The 20,493-nt window shown below is 35.4% G+C and overlaps 1 protein-coding gene across 2 annotated transcripts in view; it reads left to right on the top strand.

Moving 5' to 3' along the window:
* Adgrb3 (adhesion G protein-coupled receptor B3) overlaps nt 1–20,493 on the top strand; it is a 665,862-nt gene that overhangs the window by 248,966 nt on the left and 396,403 nt on the right. For both annotated transcript variants that reach the window (XM_010617866.3, XM_010617865.3), the window contains exons 2-4: nt 7,132–7,242; nt 13,095–13,256; nt 19,422–19,586. In XM_010617866.3, the coding sequence (XP_010616168.1) occupies nt 7,132–7,242; nt 13,095–13,256; nt 19,422–19,586 (438 nt within the window). The remainder of the gene's footprint in view (nt 1–7,131; nt 7,243–13,094; nt 13,257–19,421; nt 19,587–20,493) is intronic.

Here is a 20,493-nt window from a genome sequence, read left to right as displayed (position 1 = left end):
AGTTTAGAAAATGAAATATACAGTGGTGCCTGGGTGCAGGAACTTCATTTGTTCCAGGGTTCTGGAAAAGACAGCCGTGTTTGTGTTTGTGTGGGGAACATAGCCATAGTCGTGTTCATCACCCAGTGCTGAGGTCCAGGCAAAAATCAAACTTTTGCTGGACCCTTCTGTTGGTGAACTAAATTGTTTGCAAACAAAAGTGTTTGTGAACCAAGGTACCACTATAATTTTATCTAGGAACGATTCAGTTTACTTGCTTAAATGTCAAAGTCCCTGAGATCTTGTCTGGCCACTCTAGCAATAAGTTACTAAAATCATAGAGTGTGCAAATTTTAATCTGCTACAAATGTGCTATCGCTGACAAGAGAACATCTCATTTTGTCACTGGTGTGCTCACCACAAGGTGCTGTGGGAGACCTCCCAAGACAAGTGCACCACTGCAGTACGATTGCATTTGTCATTTATGTGCTTCTACATTTATTTTACTCCTCACTAATAAATAAAATTCTCTTTCAAGCAAATCATTACTACTAACATAAGAATCCTATGTTTCACACACACAAAAAAAAGATGAGGTAATAAAATACAATCCAAGGATATGTGAGTAATATTTACAAGTAGGTCTTACACGATTATGCACACTGATGATTTCTCACATAGAAGAATATGTCCAACTTAGCAACATTTCCCAGAGGGCAGAATGAATAAGTATTGTAAGAGTCATGGTGTAAGGTTTATACTTCAAATTTCTTGGAATCATGGTAGATGAAATATTTCATAAATTTCAAATCAACATTTTCAAGGAATTCTATTTAAAAAAAATCCATGACTGTGTATAACTATTTCAGTCTCCCTACTTGGAATAAAGATAAAGCATAGCAGCATGCCCTAAAAGCATATATACTACATATATTTGGTAGTCACTTCTATAAATTATTGTATAATTTACAAAATTCAGCAACTTCATTGAAACTTGTGACATTTTTAACTGTCTTAGGAACATGCTAGCAGTCTGCTCCTTGAACATTTCATGCTTTACCCACTTCTAAGGGTGCCATAAAATTAATCATCTGCCTGCCGGTCACAGTGAGTTAACCAATAAAGTCACTTCTGGAGGAGTATTTTGAAATGCAATGTTCTGGAAGTAGCATCATTTTCCTTCCACTTCAATACCAGACTCTGACACTGGGACCAAGAAGTAATGTGCAGAATTGAATAGTGGTTAATCTCGTAACTTTAAACGGTGGACTTTCAGTTTTAACATTTCTTAAAATGCATTTATTAATTTTATTTAAATATTTCTTAATATTTGTTGATGTAAATATTGATGTATAACTCTCTTGAATTTGTCAATGTTGTCTTCTATTCCTCACTGTTATTTGAAAAATAAATCCGTATATTTATCATCAGTAGTAAAATTATCTTTAAAAATGTTCTTCGTAATTTCAACAAGGTTTGAAATATAAAACTCTAGTTCAAATGGCCTCTGCTAGTCTCAGTAATGTCTTTGTGGGGACTCCACTCATTTCCCTCTCATCGCTAACGCTGCATGAAGCGTCTGCCTACTTAGGCACTCAACAAGTTGCTTCTTCAGTGAGAAAATCCAACTGTCATGTCTGCTCGTATTTCCAAAAATACAAAAAGTCAAAATAGGCCCTGACATAAAAATAGCGAAATGCTGAGGATCCAGTATCCTATATGTGTATGTCCCAAGCACATTATTCGGCTGCCTGGGCCCACTCTGTACATGTAAATACAAACGAACAAACTCAGTGACTTACTCTCTTGCCTAAAGGTGAACCTAGATGCATTAATCATTAATCATCTTATCCCTGGGATTATCCAGCGGCTTCCTAATAGGATTTACTTGCCTGTACCACTTAAGCCAGCCAGATGACACAACGATTTTTCAGCCAGAAAGTCACATATTTTATAGTCTCTCCTATGCGATTTCAAGCAGTGAGATAGAATTTCAGCTGGCCAGTTCCTTGGCTCAGAAGTTATATTTTTGTCTTTTGAGACACAGTAGCAAGTCATCGTAGCTAAGGATATTCTAGAATTTAGGAAATTGATATAAAAATCACAGGTAGGTTAACATTTTAATAAAGATAAATATTTTTTAAAGATTAGGCCACCTTCAGTGAATTTCCTTGGATATAAGCTTCAGAATAGCAGAAACCATTTCTTATTTTATTTGTAACTTTAGTACCTAAGCACATATTAAATAATGTGTTTTTGTAAAATAAAGCTTTGTTTTAGAGTGAAATTGAATTTCTATGTAAGGTAATATTAATAACTCAAATATGTTTATGGATAATAAAATTTCTGGACAGGAAATATTTTGATCATCATAATCATATGTAACTAATTTTCAAGTGTCTGAGAATTTTAATTTTCCATACTAAACTGTTCACCAGGGCTGGAGATTTAGCTCAGTGGTTCCACCACCTTCCTCGCAAGCATAAGGACCCAAGTTCGATCTCCAGTACCAAACACAAAATAAAACAAACTGTTCACCAAGCAAGGAATCTGTCCTATGGGAACACCAATTTTTTTTTTCGGCTTTAATTGAGTTTATTGGTACATTTTAGGGATACAGTACAGTTACATTCATTGTTGGGAATTTGTGCCTTTACATGACAAGTCTTGGTTCTCATTTTTTCTCCTTGTCCCTGCCCTCCCTTCACCCCCTCTCCCCTCCCCATCTACAAACACTTTATCTTTTCATTATCTCACATTTCTTTCTTTTCCCTTATTACCCTTCCCCTACCCATCCCACCTTCCCTACACCTTTAGCTACTTTCTTCCCATTTCTAAATGTCAGTAATCTTATTAGGATCTTCTGTATTATTGCAGATTATTTACACCAGAGAAACTATTCGGTATTTACACATGTGTGCCTTATTTATTTCACTTAGCATATCATCAAAATGTATCCATTTTCCTATGAATGAATCTATTTTCTCGTTCTTTATGGCTGAGTAATATTCCATTTTATAGAAAAACGAACACTGGTTTTTGAAGAAGTAATTCTAAACATACAATTTATGTCTTTCATAAATAAAATTGAACCACATTTATGCACAAAGCAAGACATGATTGTAAAATTCGTAAACCATGCTTTCTTTCACTTAGAAGTTTATCATCTAGGAGAAGGAGTAAGACAGTGTGATAGTTAAAATAAAAGTCTGTTATGGCTTGAAAGCAAAACAGAAGGTTGATCCTTTTCGGCTGATGAGGAAAGAGTCCCTGTCATTGTTACCTTTGGAGTCAGGACTGGAGAGGGCTTTATTGCAGGCCTGGCTGGAAGAGCAGGGCTTTCCAGGGGAGAACATTGTGAGCCAGAATACAGCCCTGTCACCATTTTTATGTTTCGCGGGTACAGTTTGGCCACACTGTATAAAGAGGACATAGATCTAAAAGCTCTTGAAGCAGTAATAGCCAAAGCTAGTCTGGTTTCTATGGAAACTCAAAGGAATGTTGCCTGAAATCATGAAGCTCATAGTTTGTGTCGCTTTATACTAATCGGATGGTCTGTTTGTCCATATCTTTAAAAATAAACCCCAGCCTTAAACTCAGGATAAAATAACAAAAGGGTATGTGTGTGTTTTAGCTTTTGCATGAATTTCTTCATACATTGGAACACTTGCTTTTCAGACAAAAATTTCATAACCGATAATTCTTTATCAAGTTTAAAGTATATGGGTTTCTTAATGCTATAAAAGTACGTAATCTTGGGTGAGGTAAGAAAAGACAGAAAACTACACTTAAAAGACTGTCAAAGCTTTTGTTTCATGTAACTTTGATTTTATGTAACTTTCAGAGACTACTGCTTTTGAGCAAGAAGTCCAGTTAAAGATTATCCGAGAAACTGTGCCAAAACATGGAATCGTTGTCAGTCATTCGGGTTTTACATGTGAATATTTATTTACTTACCACTTCACTGACACCACCAACACGAAGACAGGGAAAATAACCGATTTCCACGAGCCATGCCCCACTCGCTCGTGCACAGTATTATATGCCATGCCTTATTTCATTTGTTTTCATAACTTGCTTTTCATTGCTTTCACCAAAGCAGATCATCTTTTTATTTGGTTATGTTGTTTTTCTCATGTAACTAATGTAGTCTGTTATCTTTGCCAATGCAGAATTGTTTGCAATATAATCCAGTATTCATGATGAGCGTATATTATCCAGAAAGCATAGTATGCTGAAGGTCTGCCCTGACCCATTTACCACATAACAAGAATGGTAAAAAACAGGGGATTGGTCTTGTTCCTAAGTTTCTGTGATCCATTTGACCTTTATTTTTACTGGAAGTGAAGACAAAGTTATCGTGAATGATAACATAAATATTTGGAAAATAAGACATTGTGAGATATGAATGGTACCATAATATTCGTTAACAACCCTAAGACAAAAACCATTTTTGTTTCAAGACACTTGAAATATACAAATTGGCAAAAGAAACTCAGTTGGCTAAGCAGTTTGCATATTTCAAATACAAATTTGATTTTTTTGAGATCTGGGATAACAGGTCTGGAATTTTCAAAAAATACCACCATAGTGTTGTTTTTCCATCTATGAAAAATAAGCTATTAGATTATCTTGTATCTTATTGGAAACTCAGTTATGTCAGGTCCCTTATTAATTAATTACCTTTTTAAAACATGATTTTTGAGATAAGCTACACTGACAATAACCAAAAATTCTATTTTAAACTTTTGTTTATATACAAGGAGTGTGTGTATTCAAGCACACAAATCATTGAAGAATTTCCTAACTACGTGATCTATGATAAAGTATCAACATTGTGCTCATAGAACATTACCATTGATATATAGTGAGTAGAGAATATTGAAATTAATTTATATTATAAATATTTTGAGATATGTAAATCATATTCCAGCTAATATGAAATGTTAGTTAAATCCTACATTAAAAATATAAGTATTTGACTAGTGTTCTTACTTCAGAAATTTAATGTTTAACATGACATTTCAAAGTTATCTCAAACTGGGCATGGTGGCGCACACCTGTAATCCTAACACATGGGAGGCTGAGGCAAAAGGATTGCTGCAAGTTCCAAGGCCAGCCTAGGCTACATAGTGAGTTCAAGCTCAGCCTGAACAATATAGTAAGACCCTGTCTCAAAAACAAAAACAAGCAAAGTTGTCTACTAATAATCCTCAGATCTCTAAGTTTCATGATCAGACTCTGTACAGAAGAGAATGACAGACTGCAGACTATTACCGTGCTGCCACTGAGTTTAAGAATTGTCTTCTACTAGAACAGGTTGTAAAAATACAATGCAGTTTAGAAGCTCTGGACCTGGAGTATTTTGGCATGTTTTGCCTTATCAGAGCCAAAGCCAGCTTTGTGGGAGCTGCCAACCAGTTTACACAAACATGTGCTTTTGACTTAGAAGCAGGAAGGGATACACACATGCACAGTTTACACAAATGATGACTTCAACAGGAAAGAAAGTAAAGCATATGATAATAAAATTACTACTCTATTTTTGCTACCTTATACCCAGAAACATTTCAATTGCATATAATACTTTTAAATATTGGATAGTGAAAAAGCTTAGATATAGCATTCTAATCGGAACAGTTTCCAAGTCATTAAATGATGTACAATTGGATATTGCTTATTATCCCAATGGAAAATGGCTTAGGCAGCACCTGCTGCAAACATAAATGAATGGAAATACGCTGGCAGTAATGGAAAATAGTGCGGGTTGTATAGGATCAAACCAACTGACATGAAATTTTTCATTTTCAACTTTTGATATTGTCTAACCTTCCAAAACAAGCTCCCATTTAGATATCTCAGATTTCTCTAGAGAAGTACTTTTGAGCACAGTGTCCATGTACAAAGCATTTCTGAGGAGTCAGTCAGGTGTCAGAGTTTGTGTAGGAACTTAACCAGGACAGATGGAAAGCACGCTTGTCTTGGTTTTCTTAAGAAGATTGGGAGACTCGCTGCTTACAAAGCGCGCTGCAGGCAGTTGTGATATTCCAGCGTGAGAGCATGTGCATAACGTTCCTCAGACCGCTGGGCAGTACGCTGGTCGATGTTTTTCATTCCCAAATTTTAACTTAATTAGTTCTGGTAATATAGCTGCACTATCACAGAATGCTTTTTGCCTAATCACCTCTGTCATGTAGACCTAAGAGTAGTTTGTCACGATGTAAGAGGAACCATCCCACTATCTTTCCCTTAGGAATTCCTTTCCCCTACCTATCCTCTTGTGAGGCAGAACTAAAAACTGTTTCACTCATTAGGCTTTGGTTTTACTAAGAACTACTTTTCAGCAACAGTTCAGTGTGGACATACACTCGCAGAACTGTGAGCATATGAATTTTTAAAAATATATAGAAATAATTCTTCGGTTCAACTAATTAGTTTTCTCTCCCTCATTTGCCTGAGTTAGGTATGGAGTTGTTGCCTTTACTGGGAGCATTACTATCCAAAGATTAGACAATGGAAATTTAGAGTCATTCTCCTTTTCGAGTGCCACTATAAAAGAGAAAAGACTGCTTCCCATGTGACTGGAGAAAGTGGGAGATATTATTTGATCAGGGCAGGGGAGCATGAGAAATGTCAAGGATGCCACCCTTCCGAAGCCTTTGAGGACACCAGGGGTAACCTTGTGTTTGCATGAAAAACAGTCCAATGAGTGCATATTTATCTTAGGAAAGTGGGTTACGAATTGCTCATTCCTCTAGCAAAGGGCTGGGAAAGCTGCTGAGTTGTCCCCTGTCAGCAGGGGAGCTATGAACCAGTCAGGGCTCTGAAAAACAACAGTTAACACTGTGGTTGTATTTTTTCTGATGTATTGCTTCCGAACATTATCAGAAAAGAGTACAGTATTTCTGTTATTCAAGTTGTCTTAAAAACTCATGTGTCATTTGACTGTTATTGCTTCTTGAAATCTTGCTCATGTTTCTAGGTTTTCTGGCTTGAGTTCAGAGATAGTCCAGTCCCTCAGCCTAGCACATCTAAACCTGGATGTAATCAGTACCTTCTAGGTTTGTATAGGAACATATTGCATGAGACAGTAATGTAATTTGTGAGAAATGTCTACACACAAGCTTTTATATACCTTTATTCTGTCTTTAGAATTTGGAATGATGGGAGATCATACAATTAAAAGTCAGCGACCTCGATCTGTTCATGAAAAAAGGGTCCCTCAGGAACAAGCTGATGCTGCTAAATTTATGGCACAAACTGGTAATACGTTAGTTACATTTTTCTATTTCTTGTTGTTAATTTAATGAAACCACTGCATGTTTTCATAATCTTTTGCTGCACATTTGTCAGTTTTTGGAGCTGATATTTTTTGAGCCTTTTTTTTTTTTTTTGTCACCAGTTAAAGTCCATAAATAAAGTAGCTGTGAATTGAAAAGTGCACAAAAAAATGTGAAAGAATGACTTTGCTTTTGCTATGGACATTTAGGATTGATGTGTTGTTATTTTCTCATGTTAGTCACTTGAAATGTATCATTGAACATTTAAAGAAAGCTATTTCTATAGAATTAATTGATATAACTCAAGAATGAGAATTTTAAATAGGACTTTACATGATGAAGTCTAATTTAACAAAATCTAATTTGTTTACTATATTTTTAGTTGTTACACAGTCTGTAAGTTTTACTTGATTGTTGAAATGTATAGAAGTTAGCTAGAAACTAAAAATTAATATTTGATTTGAAAATTTGTTTTATAAGCTAACTAAAATGTTAGTAGTCTCTGTTAGTAATCTGTAGTGCACAACGATATTTAAATATCAACATAAATTACTTTGGTTTATAAAATTTTTAATTCTAAATTTAGAATTAAAAATTTAAATAATTAATTTTATTTTAAAATAATTAGGTGTTTTAAAAACCTCCCTCCAAATACATACATATATATATATAAAACAGAAACTTTATTGTTTTGAATAAGTTTTTAATAAATGTATGTGTGTTTATATTGTGAATATACAATTTATGCCCATATATTTAGCTATAGAGTTTGATCAAATGTATTTATATGTTGGCTTATGATAAGTGGTCTCTAATTCCATCTGAGTACATTGCATGTGGCCTTTCAATAGATGAAAAAATGTTAAAAACTGTTATGAACATTTTTAGCTGTTGCCTTTAATTTTGGGAAGTCGACAACTAAGAGTTTTCTGTGTGTCTTTACAAAGGTGAATATACTCCATTCTTGACCACTGTAACATTAATAGAAAATTTCCAAGTATGTGACAAGCTCTCTGACATGATATTCTGAATGCTTTTGATGGAATTTCCCAAAGGATAGATATTTTCAGTTCATATATTCTTAGCTTAATATATATTCAGAACACTAGATTTGAATCTACAACTAAAAATGCAGATGCAGTAAATATTGTGAATTAATCATGCTCTTGATAACAGGAGAGCTGCCTATTTAATACATTAGTTGAAAGCAGGTCAGATTCTCAGAACAAGATGTTCAGAACAGTAGAAAGTCACGTTTTTAGTATGTTTTCATTAAGTACACATCTTCTAGATTGCTTTTTGTTCACCTTCTCATTTGAGAAAGGTGATTGATGTTTTTGCTATTTGCTGCCTTATGTCCAGAAGGTTCAGGCAAATTTGAAGAATTCTAAATGTATTTTTGTCCCTTGCAGGGAGTGAAACATTTCACCCCAAGCAGACATCCGGAGATGTTTGACTTTAAATCGGGGAAAAGGGCCTGGCTGGCTTCTCAGCCTCCTGCTCGTCATCTCGTAGATCACCTCTGCAGGACTGGGGAGGGTGCCCTTCTTCACTCGGAGATGGCAAGGGAATTGGGCAGCTGAGTTCCCCGAAGTTGGGGTTGGTGAGGATGTGGAATGCTGGACAGCTGTTTTACATTTCCAGTTGTGTAGTAAAATCAATTCGTGCATCAAATATAGAATTTAGCTAGTTGTTGTTCAAATTTGCTTTTTGGGGTTAAAATTCATTTTTAATATGCCTGTTACATGTACAAAAAATTCATACTTTTTAGATGAAATTCAGAACGTTGAATTTTTTAAGGGAGAATTAACTAATTCCAGTTTTTTTAATTTATTCATTCCCTTCCAGTCCATTATTTTGTACGTAATACATAACTTTGAAATAGATTTAAAAAATGTACCTCGGCATAAGGAGCTATATAGCCATTTTCTTTTATTGATTACAATGACTTAGAAAAGGCAATGCACTTCAAAATTAAAGTTCTGGAAACATTTCTTGGATGCTTCAACTCATGAATAATAAATATTATTTCATTTTAAAGATATAGGCATATCTTTATAAAAATATATGTATTAAGTTTCTATAATACTGAGATAAAACTAGAAAACTGTAGAATATTTTGCTAGATGATCATAAAGCTGAAAAGAGGATTTTTCTTAAATATTTTCTGTAGATGTTAAAGTAATGTAAATAAATGCATCCAACGTGATGCAATTTCATAGCGTAAATTAAATTTTATGTATGGATTTCTCTTTCTTTCAAGCCAACATATTGGTATTACGTATAAACAAGTATAAAACTTTGCTGACAGTAATTTGAGAGCAATGAATGATATAATAGTGGTTAAATTAAAAAAATTATAGAAGATAACATTTTATGCTAATGAGAGGGAAAAGACTTCAAAGGTATCTCAATTTATAATCTAAGAATTATACTCAAAATGACTTTTTCAATCATTATGATCATTAAGCTGTAATGAAAAAACTTTTTATCGAGTGATGAAAGGAGCAGATTTTGTTTTACAGTAACATTTTCAAAAAGTAGCATTACTATATCAAAATTACTTGATTTTTTGCTAATCCCAACAATCAAGCTAAGCTAGTGTAAACATAAGTGATGAGGGCTGGGGATTTAGCTCAGTGGTTCGTAAGGGCCTGAATTCAATCCCTGGTACCAAAAAAATAAATAAATAAAATTAAAAAATAAACATAAGTGATGATAGTCTAATGGACTAAAATACAATCTATGTATGGTTACAGGAAATGAAATCAGAAGATGTATACACAGATATTTAAGCTTGACATTTAAATTAAATACCAGTAAGATGGTCTAATACATTTTAATTACATTTACTGATGCTTTTTAACATCATAGCCATCAAATGATTTTATAAACATGTTTAGAAAAAATAACGTTTTATTATAGTGGAGAAAACAGCCTATGTTAATAATATTTAGCATGTTGAAAAATAAAAAGTGTGTTTTTAATTTCATGATTTTAACATACTAGCAAAATTTTATATTAATATTTTGTTCCTAGTTTAAAACATAGACATACATTACCTCACTCAATCCCCACAAATTACATTTTGAATTAGATACGTTATTCATTTTAGTTGAAGATCTTCAAAGAAGTAAAATGACCTACTCAAGGTCACAGGGCTAATATTCCTTAGCTTTCCAGCAAACAAGAAAATTCTGAACTACTTGTAAGCTTTCCAGTTTTTTTCATGTTTTGTTCTAAGCAGAGCCTTAATAGTTACTTAGATACTGAAGATTTCTGCCTGATCATTAACGCCTGCCTAGCTACAAGCTCAGAAACCAGATCAGGTCGTGCTTCTGCCAGGACATCCATATTGAACACAGTATGCATTCCCTTTTATTTTACTGCGTTAATCCCATTGCATGCTTTAAACCTGCTTTCTGAGAAAGGATACTAAGTATTTCTGCCTCCGACTCAACGTGCCCAATCAGAACAGCCCTCACTGACTGATGCAACAGGAAATGGTGTTAGAGAAGCAGGAAGTATTTAGTGAAAACGCTGCTGGAAAGATAGCATGTGAGTTATGACACGACCACTTTAGTAAGTAGGCCAGTATTTTAGTAACAGTATTGGATTCAAAATTTGAAAGCCAGTATATGATTGATTGCTTGCTTGATTGATGAATCAAATTTTTTCTTTGACCCTCAAAATGAACCATGAGTTTGAAGGAGCACCAAGCTCAGTTATCTCAATCTCTCATGATCCAAGCCCAGTGCTTAGCTTATTCTCCATCAGTACAGTATTTAAAAGTGAGCAGGAGCCCCAATTTTTAAATATTTGTACAAAAGTACATTTAAAAGTAGACATTGATCCTAATTCATGGTCAGTTTAATTAAATTATGATGCTTTGTCATAATAAAAATGTAAGGTGGGAGAGAGAGAAACTGGTTTTGTGGCAAAGTAGAACTAATTTTATTCGTATTCTTTTGTCATTTCACTTATAGAAATCACATTGTTCATATCTTTGGCTTTTAATTAATAACACGTGGCCATGATATTTATACATCATTTAACCTCACTATAGACTGGTTGGAACATCATTTACAAACATTATATTTTCCCTAACTTTAAGCTTAAATTTTTCATCACTAAATATACATTTACATATTTACATGTGTGTGGATTTTCTTCACCATTGTCACAATGTTGGGCTTGTCAAATGATGCTTTTCACTTTTACAAGAATATTCTTTAATGTAAAACAGTGGAGAAGCATGGCTTTCATTACTACTCAAATAGTCATCCAAGAACATTTTAATGAAATCGGTAATATATAAATTGGTAAAGATTAAAAAATACTGAAATGATCATAAAAAGTCTTCGCAGTACTTCTGAGATAAAAACTGACCACAGTATTAAAAGGAGTGTCATTCGAAGTACTACACCATCGCAGTTGTCACTGCCTGTGATCTTACATCAGTGCACCACTTTCTAAGCAGATCTGCATGAGAGCGAGTGCTTCGTGATCATGCTCCTGAGTGTCGAGCCTGGACCCCTGCTTATCTAAAGACTGCTCATTCTGAGCCCTCAAGGACCACAGCAGTCTATGCCAAAATGTAAAATCAGCTGCATCAAACACAAATTTTGTGTCAGCTTTTTTTTTTTTTAATAGATTTCTTACTGAAGAAATCACCATGTTGAGTTACATTCTGATCCTATCTTCTCTTTTCCTGAGCACTGGTTTGTGGACTAGCTGCCTCGAATAGTTTTAAAAATTATTTCTAAATCACTGGCTGACACCTCCTCCTCCCAACAGCAACAGCAATAACAACAAAGATAGACAAGTGGATTACCCTCTCCTTCCTTTGAATTCCTTTCTACAGGCAAATTCTAGACAGTATCTATGAAACACAGTTAAGTTGGTCCTCGGTTATATAACGAGTGATGTTCATGTGCAAAAATTTTCAGTAGTGAACTGATTCATTTAAACAGTTAGCTGCTAGCAGGTATGTGACTCAGAATTTAAAGAAAAGCAGCGGCAAGCTTTCAGATCAGTTTCCAAAATTTGTGCTGGACATAATGCCAGAAGAGAAGTAGAAGCCTACTGCATTGGCATGAAATTCTTAACTTTTCGGTGTGACACCAAATCCATGCAAATTAATGAATACACACATTAATTGGCTTCTCGGGGCCTTATTTTAGATTGACATTTAGATGCATGTCAGTTGAGTAGAAATTGTAAAATAATTTTTCTTTATTCTGTGGGAAAATCATTTCTTTAGATCATGGGTTGAAATCATAAGCAGAAAGACTGTAATAAACTGCCACAAAGTAAGTAGCTATCATAGGATGCAAGAGTAGGCACTGCAGTCAAAACAAAATCAGTAAGTGTCAGTGTCCTGGACCGGAAACATGTGGTGCGCTCATCCTCTGGGCTCCCCTCATCTGGCTTTAGAAGTGCGCTGTGCAATAAACCTGGAAAGAACGAAAGCCTTTGACTAAGCTCAGAAATAAGTTTTGCTTCCCTTCCCATCAAAGTGCACAGTCATAGCCTGGCTTGAAAAGAAATCCTTCGACAGTGCCTCTTCCTGAGAGCTGCTGATTTCACTGTGTCGCTAGCACAGTGGAATCCATAAAACATGAGCTTGCTGATGAGATCGTGACAAGCCTGACCCTTGAACCAGCATTCTGTGCACCCCTCTCCTAATTTATTTTCTGCGAAATGTTTCCTTGTGATGTTCTGTCATTTTTTACATTGAAATGGTGCATGTGTGTCGTGACATCAGTTTGATATGATGCTGACTGAAGAATATTCAAGACGGTATTTCATGTTTGTTTGTTGTCTCGCACGCAGGTGAATCTGGTGTGGAAGAGTGGTCCCAGTGGAGCACATGCTCAGTTACTTGTGGTCAAGGGTCGCAGGTGCGAACCAGAACTTGTGTATCACCTTACGGGACACACTGCAGCGGCCCATTAAGAGAATCAAGGGTTTGCAATAACACTGCCCTCTGTCCAGGTAGTGTTAGCAGCAACTACAACTGTGGATGTTATTGAATTGTGTCATGCTACGCATTTGGAACGATTTGTTATTTTCATGCGAACTGGGTATCGACATTTTAATTAGAGTGGATAAGTGTAATTCTTATTCAACTGTGATATTTTATTATGTATGTAATTATTTCTGATTTCAGAGCAGTCAAGAAGTCACATAAGTGACTGCCTTCCTACTGCAAATGTCAGGTTCAAGTTTCTGTATCTGCCACTAAGAGTATAAGGTTCAGATATCCTTCCTGTATTGTAGATGGTAAAAATATCCAGTTCAATGTTTGAGGAAGAATGCAGTTTCTAAGCAGAACAGAGGCATGACACATAGCCATTGTTTAAGTCAATGATTGGCAGTCTTTCAGGCGCTCAGCAATTTTCCTATCACCTGTCTGACCCTATCTGGCAAAACAGTGGCTCCGGGCACTGAACTGTTGTTGAAAGTCAGTAACATTCCTGAAGATTCTTTCTTATCGTTCACGAGGGCCCAATTGCTTTCCAAGTTAGGGTCAGGATTTCAATGTTCCATCAAAACTTGGCCCTTCAGTTAATGTACAATAGCGTACGATAGCACTGTCTCCCTCTCAGACCAAGGAAGTGATGGAAAAATAAATGCGAGTAGGAATCCGTAATCTCCGGACTTTGAAGAAGTACAGAGCACAGGATGCTGGGCATGCATAGGATGATACTTTCGTCCATTCATTCGGTGAACAGGGGACTGCAAACTTCTGGACTGCTGCGGTGGACGATGTCCGTGCATCTCTCCAGAGGCCCCAGTCAGGCAGTGGCTCTGAACAAAGGGACTCGTGCTCTAGTTAGCCCTGCTCCTGCCCCCACAAAGTCATTCTTGAAAGCTCTCTAGTGCACTCCATTTGCAGAGATGAAGTTCTGCATTGAATGCAAGCAAGAGTAGAGAGCAGGAGAATGGAACGTCTTGTCTGTCAGAGTTCTTTAATGGGTCCAGAGCTTCTGATTTACAAGGAGAAAAGTCCATAGCCCCGTGACTATACCCAACACCATTGAAAGTGGTGCTACAAGAGGGTTCAGTGGTAAATTTTATGTTATGTGGCTTTATCACAATAATAAAGCGCCTGGAAGAAATAAAAGGTAAAGGAAATGACGGTTGGAGGTGTAGGAGGAAAGATGCAGTGATGTGAGAGATCACTTTAGAACAGAATGGAGGATGTGCTGGGAGAATAAAAGTGAAACAGGGCAGAGAGGTGAAGGTTGTGAGGAAAGGAAGAACAGCAAGAAAAAATCAGTACTTTTTTCTGAAAAGAAGAACAATAAATGAGGCTCAGTGGGAATTCAACTAGATGCAAGAGAGCTGGAAGAGAAAAATAAAATAAAATAAACAGAGGAAAAGCTGCATAAGGGAGTCATCGAAGAGAGAGGATGTTGGAAGAAAAGAGGATTGAAAAGAAGGGTCCTGCAGCAAACAGATGCTGGGCATGTAAGTCAAAAGAAGGCAAGAGTGGGCTGAGGATTGTAGAAGTGAAATAGTGAGACCACAAGGTAAATGCTTGTGGGTCTTCCTTTGACTGGGATAGAGCAGGTTACTCGGGAGAAACCTTAGACCTGGCCCCGATGCACAGTTTTCCATGATGGTCCCAGGACCAAGTTCCCTGCTCTTGTAAATGAGCGAGGTGTCCATGGATACTTCGGGTGCACTGGACATTGGCATTTACCCCAACATTGTCTATGGAGTAGTCAAGACCCTTTCAGCATACCACAGGCAGAGTCTCCTGGCAGACAGATCTCTGAATGGAGTCAGATGGGTCTCCAGTGCCCTGCCCAAGTCTGTTCAGAGTGTACTGCCCAGTCCCTAGCTAGGCACATGCAGGAGGCTGCTATATAGAAGATTCTGTCCGTCCAGCCCAGGCCCCTGTCTAAGTCCACACTGGCCACTCGGAGCACCCTTAGCAGGACCAGCGCCCTTCCCTGCAGGACTGCCAAGCTCTCTCTTGCCCTCTGTGTTTGACCTGCAGAAAACTGAGGAATATTCTGATTGTAAAGTTTTCCTTGATTTTTAGATTTTTTATATTTTTCTTTTACATTTGACCTTCAGAGCAAGTGTTTCCAATTACTATTTCCTTTTTACCTTCATACACATAAATGATTTGTCTTTGAAAGTTTATTTGAATAATACTGATAAGAAAAGTGTATCTTTTAATTCTCATTATACTTGTTTATTGAATTTGAAGTTTTGTGGATTTAAGTTTGCAAAGATGAAGAATAATTTAGCAACTGTATTATCTTTAAAATGTTGAATAAAGGGCTGGGGATTTAGCTCAGTGGTTCTGCTCCCTGCCTTGCAAGCTCAAGGTCCTAAGTTCGATCCCCGGTACCAAAAAAAAAAAAAAAGTTAAATAAGTATGTTGATATAAGAAATTTTGATTTCTTTCATGTGGTTATTGTTTGTTATGAAATATTTTGCATTCAGTATTTTGTTTATTTATTTCCCAAGCTGGTAAATACATATTTTGTTTTTAATCTATTATATTCTGAAAACAATAGGATGGATGAGAATTTTTAAATAGTTGAAAATTTAAGTAGTATTTTAAACAATATAAATATATTACTAATATAATAAATTCCAATGAAAATTAGTTCAGAAATCAATAACTTACTTGCCAAACTGTGAAAACTCGACTGTATTTGACCTTTAATGAATACAACTGGCGTGAGGAAAGGATAAAATGAAAATAAAATTCATTGTTCACAAAATAAGTGGATCGATACAATTAGATCTTATATTTATTTGAACTATAAAAGCTGATCAATAATGTTATAAATCAGTTCACTCTTGCTCATCTCATTCAAATTGTAAAAGAAAGCTTTTGAAAAATTAATTTGCATAACACTGTGTTACTTCTAACATGGACCCTAAGATGTCTAGGCTTTTGCAGAGTTTTTACTTTGACACAGTTCTCTCTTCAACAGCTCTTATTATTTAAAGTAGAAAAGTATCTGATAAACACAAAAGATAGAGAGAACACTGGAGAGCTACACTCCATTATGTATTTACTGTTCTGCTTAAATTACAGCTTAGCGTCTGCTCCAAGGTTCCAAACTGTGAAATCCTCTACTGCCATTCTGACCCTGATAAATCTTTGTTGCAAAGATTTGTGCTGTGTATTTTGAATGTCTAGCATTGACTCTGGCCTCTGTTGGCTAGATTCCAGTTGCACTTCATTCCTGAGTTGTGTTGAGCAAAGATTACCAAATATATATATTTCCAATTCTTTAGGAGTTTTTATAGGCTAAGAATGGTTTGGGGAATTTTGGGGGGATATATATCAAAGTTGTCATATCCATTTTTTTCTTAAGAAAAAATCCTTTCATTTAAGAGTCGTTTTATGCACAGCCCAATCTAAATCACAAGAACACTTGTATATGTTTATTTCAAAATCTGATAATGTTTTCTTTAATGTATGTATTTATTTTATCTCTAGTCAGCGCACTGAAGAAATATAAAAATATACCTGATGCCAAAAATAAGGGAGAGTATAAAAATCAATAAACTTCATTTAAATTGAATGGTTTTTTTAGGATAGTTTTGGAAAACTCATTTTTCAAATTAAGTAACTAATATATAGATTTTTTATTTTTCCTGCAAGACAAAAAAATTATCAAATTTCTGTTAAAATGCAAACATCTGATCTTTAACATAAATCTTATAAATAGCATTTATAAACATGAAAGTGTGTGTTATGATTCCTTGCTTGAAATTATGAATTGTTAATACTTTGGTGTCTTTGTGAAATGAAAAAATAACCTTTTTTAAAGGATACGAATGAATCAAGAAACTTCACTGTGTTAACAGTAAGGACTGTTAAAAAGCACTAATATTAATTTTGTGAGGATTCCAACTTTAAGATTTAATTAAGCCATCAAGATTAATCAGCATGCCTTGAGGTTGGTGAAGAAAAATTGGCAATTTTCTAGCTTTTCTTCTGGGATTGTGCAATGCATAGAGAGCGATATGTTTTGATAGATGAGAAAGGAAAAGAATCTTTAATACAAATATCATATAATACACTTGATAGAGAAAATAGAGTAAGGTTCGTTTTAAATGGAGAAACCTTGGCAATTTGAAAGAAATAACAGATTGATAAAAATGTGAAGTTTATATAACAAAATATATTCACGTAAATTACTTTTAAAAATCCTTTCATAAATCATACATGCTCATGTTTAAACATATGCATAAATGCACATGTTTATATAGACAGGCATTTACATGCATATATACATATTTACTTATAGATATATATATAAATAAATAGAGACATTACTTATTCTAATTTCATTGACTTTCTAATCAATATTGATTTCTCCAAATCTTTGTGGGATTTTGGGGAAAAAATTTACAAAATATATTCATGTAAGAAGTTGTCTCACTCGCTTGTTCTTTACATATATATATATATATATATATATTATATATATTATTCTATAAATATTTCCCATCACATTTCACAGTCTTTGAGTTTTTCATTGATGAATCAAATGTGGCTTATTTTCAAAACATTTGAACATATTTCCACAACCAGTTGGGGTAACTCAGTGAATGGGGTCCCTCCCTAATAAGGTACTGGACATTTGACCTTCTTTCCAAATGTCTTCACTTGTTATTGAAGTAGACATGTGCAGGTGTATACATTTATCATGTACAGCATGATACTTTGATGCATGTGTCCACTGCAGAAGGGTTAATTCCAGCTGCACTTAGTGATAATGTATTGTATTTGTGAAAAATGCCAAGAGAGTGGGTGCTACTAGTCCCACCAACAAAATGCTAACCTGTGCAGTGAAGCATGTGCTAATCAGATTCCAACATTTCTAAAACTAGCAGATTCATCAGCATACACAGGAAGAAAATTCTGGATATTTTGGTTTTCACTGGCACAAGTCCTCTGCCACTTTCTGTGGACTAGGGCTCACTCTGACCAATGTGGAGCACATGAACATCTCTTCTGGTCCTTTTTTTACTCTAAATGTGCACCCCTCTACTTGTTGCTAGGAGTTTTATATCAAACATCCATACTCTTGAGCTTCTCAGAATATACTAAGACCAGACATGGAGCTCCAACACAAGAGCCACTAAAGAGCACGCTTTTCCTGTGGGCATGCAGTGCTGTTATTTACTAGCCCATATCACAGATTTGTGTGGTTTGAACATTCAGGGAGGGCCAGGGATTTAGCTCAGTGGTGCTGCCACCTGCCTTGCAAGTGCAAGGACCTGAGTTCGATGCCTGGTGCCAAAAATAATGATAATGATAACAATAATAACATTCAGGGAAGGGATCTAAGATTTTCAGGTTATCAACATGTATTGACAGTGTCTCACAGGAACACAAATTATTACTTTTGACCAAGCTTGAATTACTTGTGATAGGATATGTAAAACATCGGTACATTCATAATTGTATTAGTCATAACTTAGTTATATAATTTGCCGAGGTTTTTATAAAAGAAGTTATATTAATCAGGAGGGTTTCTACTTCCATGAAGTTCAGGAATAGTCTTTGGGTTCCATGACCACTGGAAAAAGATCCTCATTTTTATCACTCATTTTGAATACAGTGTTTGAAATGTTCCTCTTATTTTAAAGATGGTGAATTTAAATCCCCAAATTTTAAAGAACACAAATAATTTATTTTCTAAAATATGAGGTTAAAAACTTTAAAATATATACTATCAAGTTTTAGATTTTTTGACACAATAAATGTCTCTTGTCCTAAAACTTCACAAAATTTGGCCCCTAGATATTTAAAAGCAAATTTAACTACAGAAGATCATTTCTGCTATGAGGAATATATACATTGCATCTTAGTTCACTTTATTTCTACCTAAAAATAACTATGAATGGTTTACCAACAAGGGGAGACAGACATTTCCATTAAAACACAGGAAAAGTTTAATCTTTATAATGTGTAAATGCTCAGATGTATAAAATAGGCACATATAGTTTTCTATGTTATTTTAATGAATGCTTAAATTTATGGAAAAATGTTACTACAACTGAGTTTTTAAAATATACTTATACTTTGAAGATTTTTCTTAATTATGCAGAAAAATATCTTTACGTTGACCTGTTTGCTTTTGTTGTTGAAGCTTCTTTGCTTTGTTGCAGTACACGGAGTATGGGAGGAATGGTCCCCATGGAGTTTGTGTTCATTTACTTGTGGTCGAGGCCAAAGAACCAGAACCAGGTCGTGTACCCCTCCGCAGTATGGGGGGCGGCCCTGTGAAGGACCCGAGACGCATCACAAGCCTTGTAACATTGCTCTCTGTCCAGGTGAGCATATCCTGTATTTGTCGGACTTTGTGTTATGTACCACAGATGTGGCTTGGAAATGGACGTAGGCTATATCAAGAATACAACTTTTCATTTAGTCGTATTGGAAAAGGTTTCATACTGGAAATTGTTTGCTAAGAATCAGACTTTCTAGATATCTTACGAGCTGTATGAGTTGACTAGATCGTGATATTTAGGGGGTTAGAAGATGGTTGTCTGTTCTTGAGTGTTTACCTTTACTCCTCTGTGCTATGTGTATTAATTTTTTAAGTCTATCTTAGACAGTTTCACCCATTGAGAGAGAAGACTTCATAATGCTGTTACATAGATTATTCCAAAATAAAATCAAACAAGTCCAAGCTGACTAAGGCTGATATTCAGCCTCAGGAAGTTCTCCATGGGCGGGAAAACGCACCCGTGTAGATGACAGACCTCCTCAGAGGGGCGGGCATAGCTGCTGCATGACTGCAGCTTCTGAGATGAGCTTATAACCAATAGGAGAAGTCACTCAGACTCTTTGGGAGGTCTTTCCATTCTTCAGTTTTCCCATATTCTGCATGCAAGTAGCATACCTGGAATCCAGTAAGGTACTCTAAACATATTTTTTACTCAAGTCGAGTTCCATTTGCACCATAAACTCCTTCCTAAATTAATATCTTATGATATGAGTCAGTGTTTCAAATTCTGGAAATTTTCATAGCTAAAACATCTGAAGAACGTGGAAAACTACCCAACATGTGAATATACAATATTAATCTAAGTAAATAAACTGTTCCAAGTACTTCAGAGAAATACTTCTAGATATTTAGTGGCATACAGTTAACGATGAAAGAATCTTACTGAATAGAACTTCATGAAGTCTATGCATTATGAGTACGATTCATAGAAGTCAGTATTCACATAATTA

Source organism: Fukomys damarensis, unplaced genomic scaffold, assembly GCF_012274545.1.
Source record: "Fukomys damarensis isolate Sample0158 unplaced genomic scaffold, DMR_v1.0_HiC HiC_scaffold_27, whole genome shotgun sequence".
Classification (NCBI taxonomy): domain Eukaryota; kingdom Metazoa; phylum Chordata; class Mammalia; order Rodentia; family Bathyergidae; genus Fukomys; species Fukomys damarensis.
Note: the sequence above shows the minus strand (reverse complement) of the source record. Positions and strands in the feature narration are given on the sequence as shown.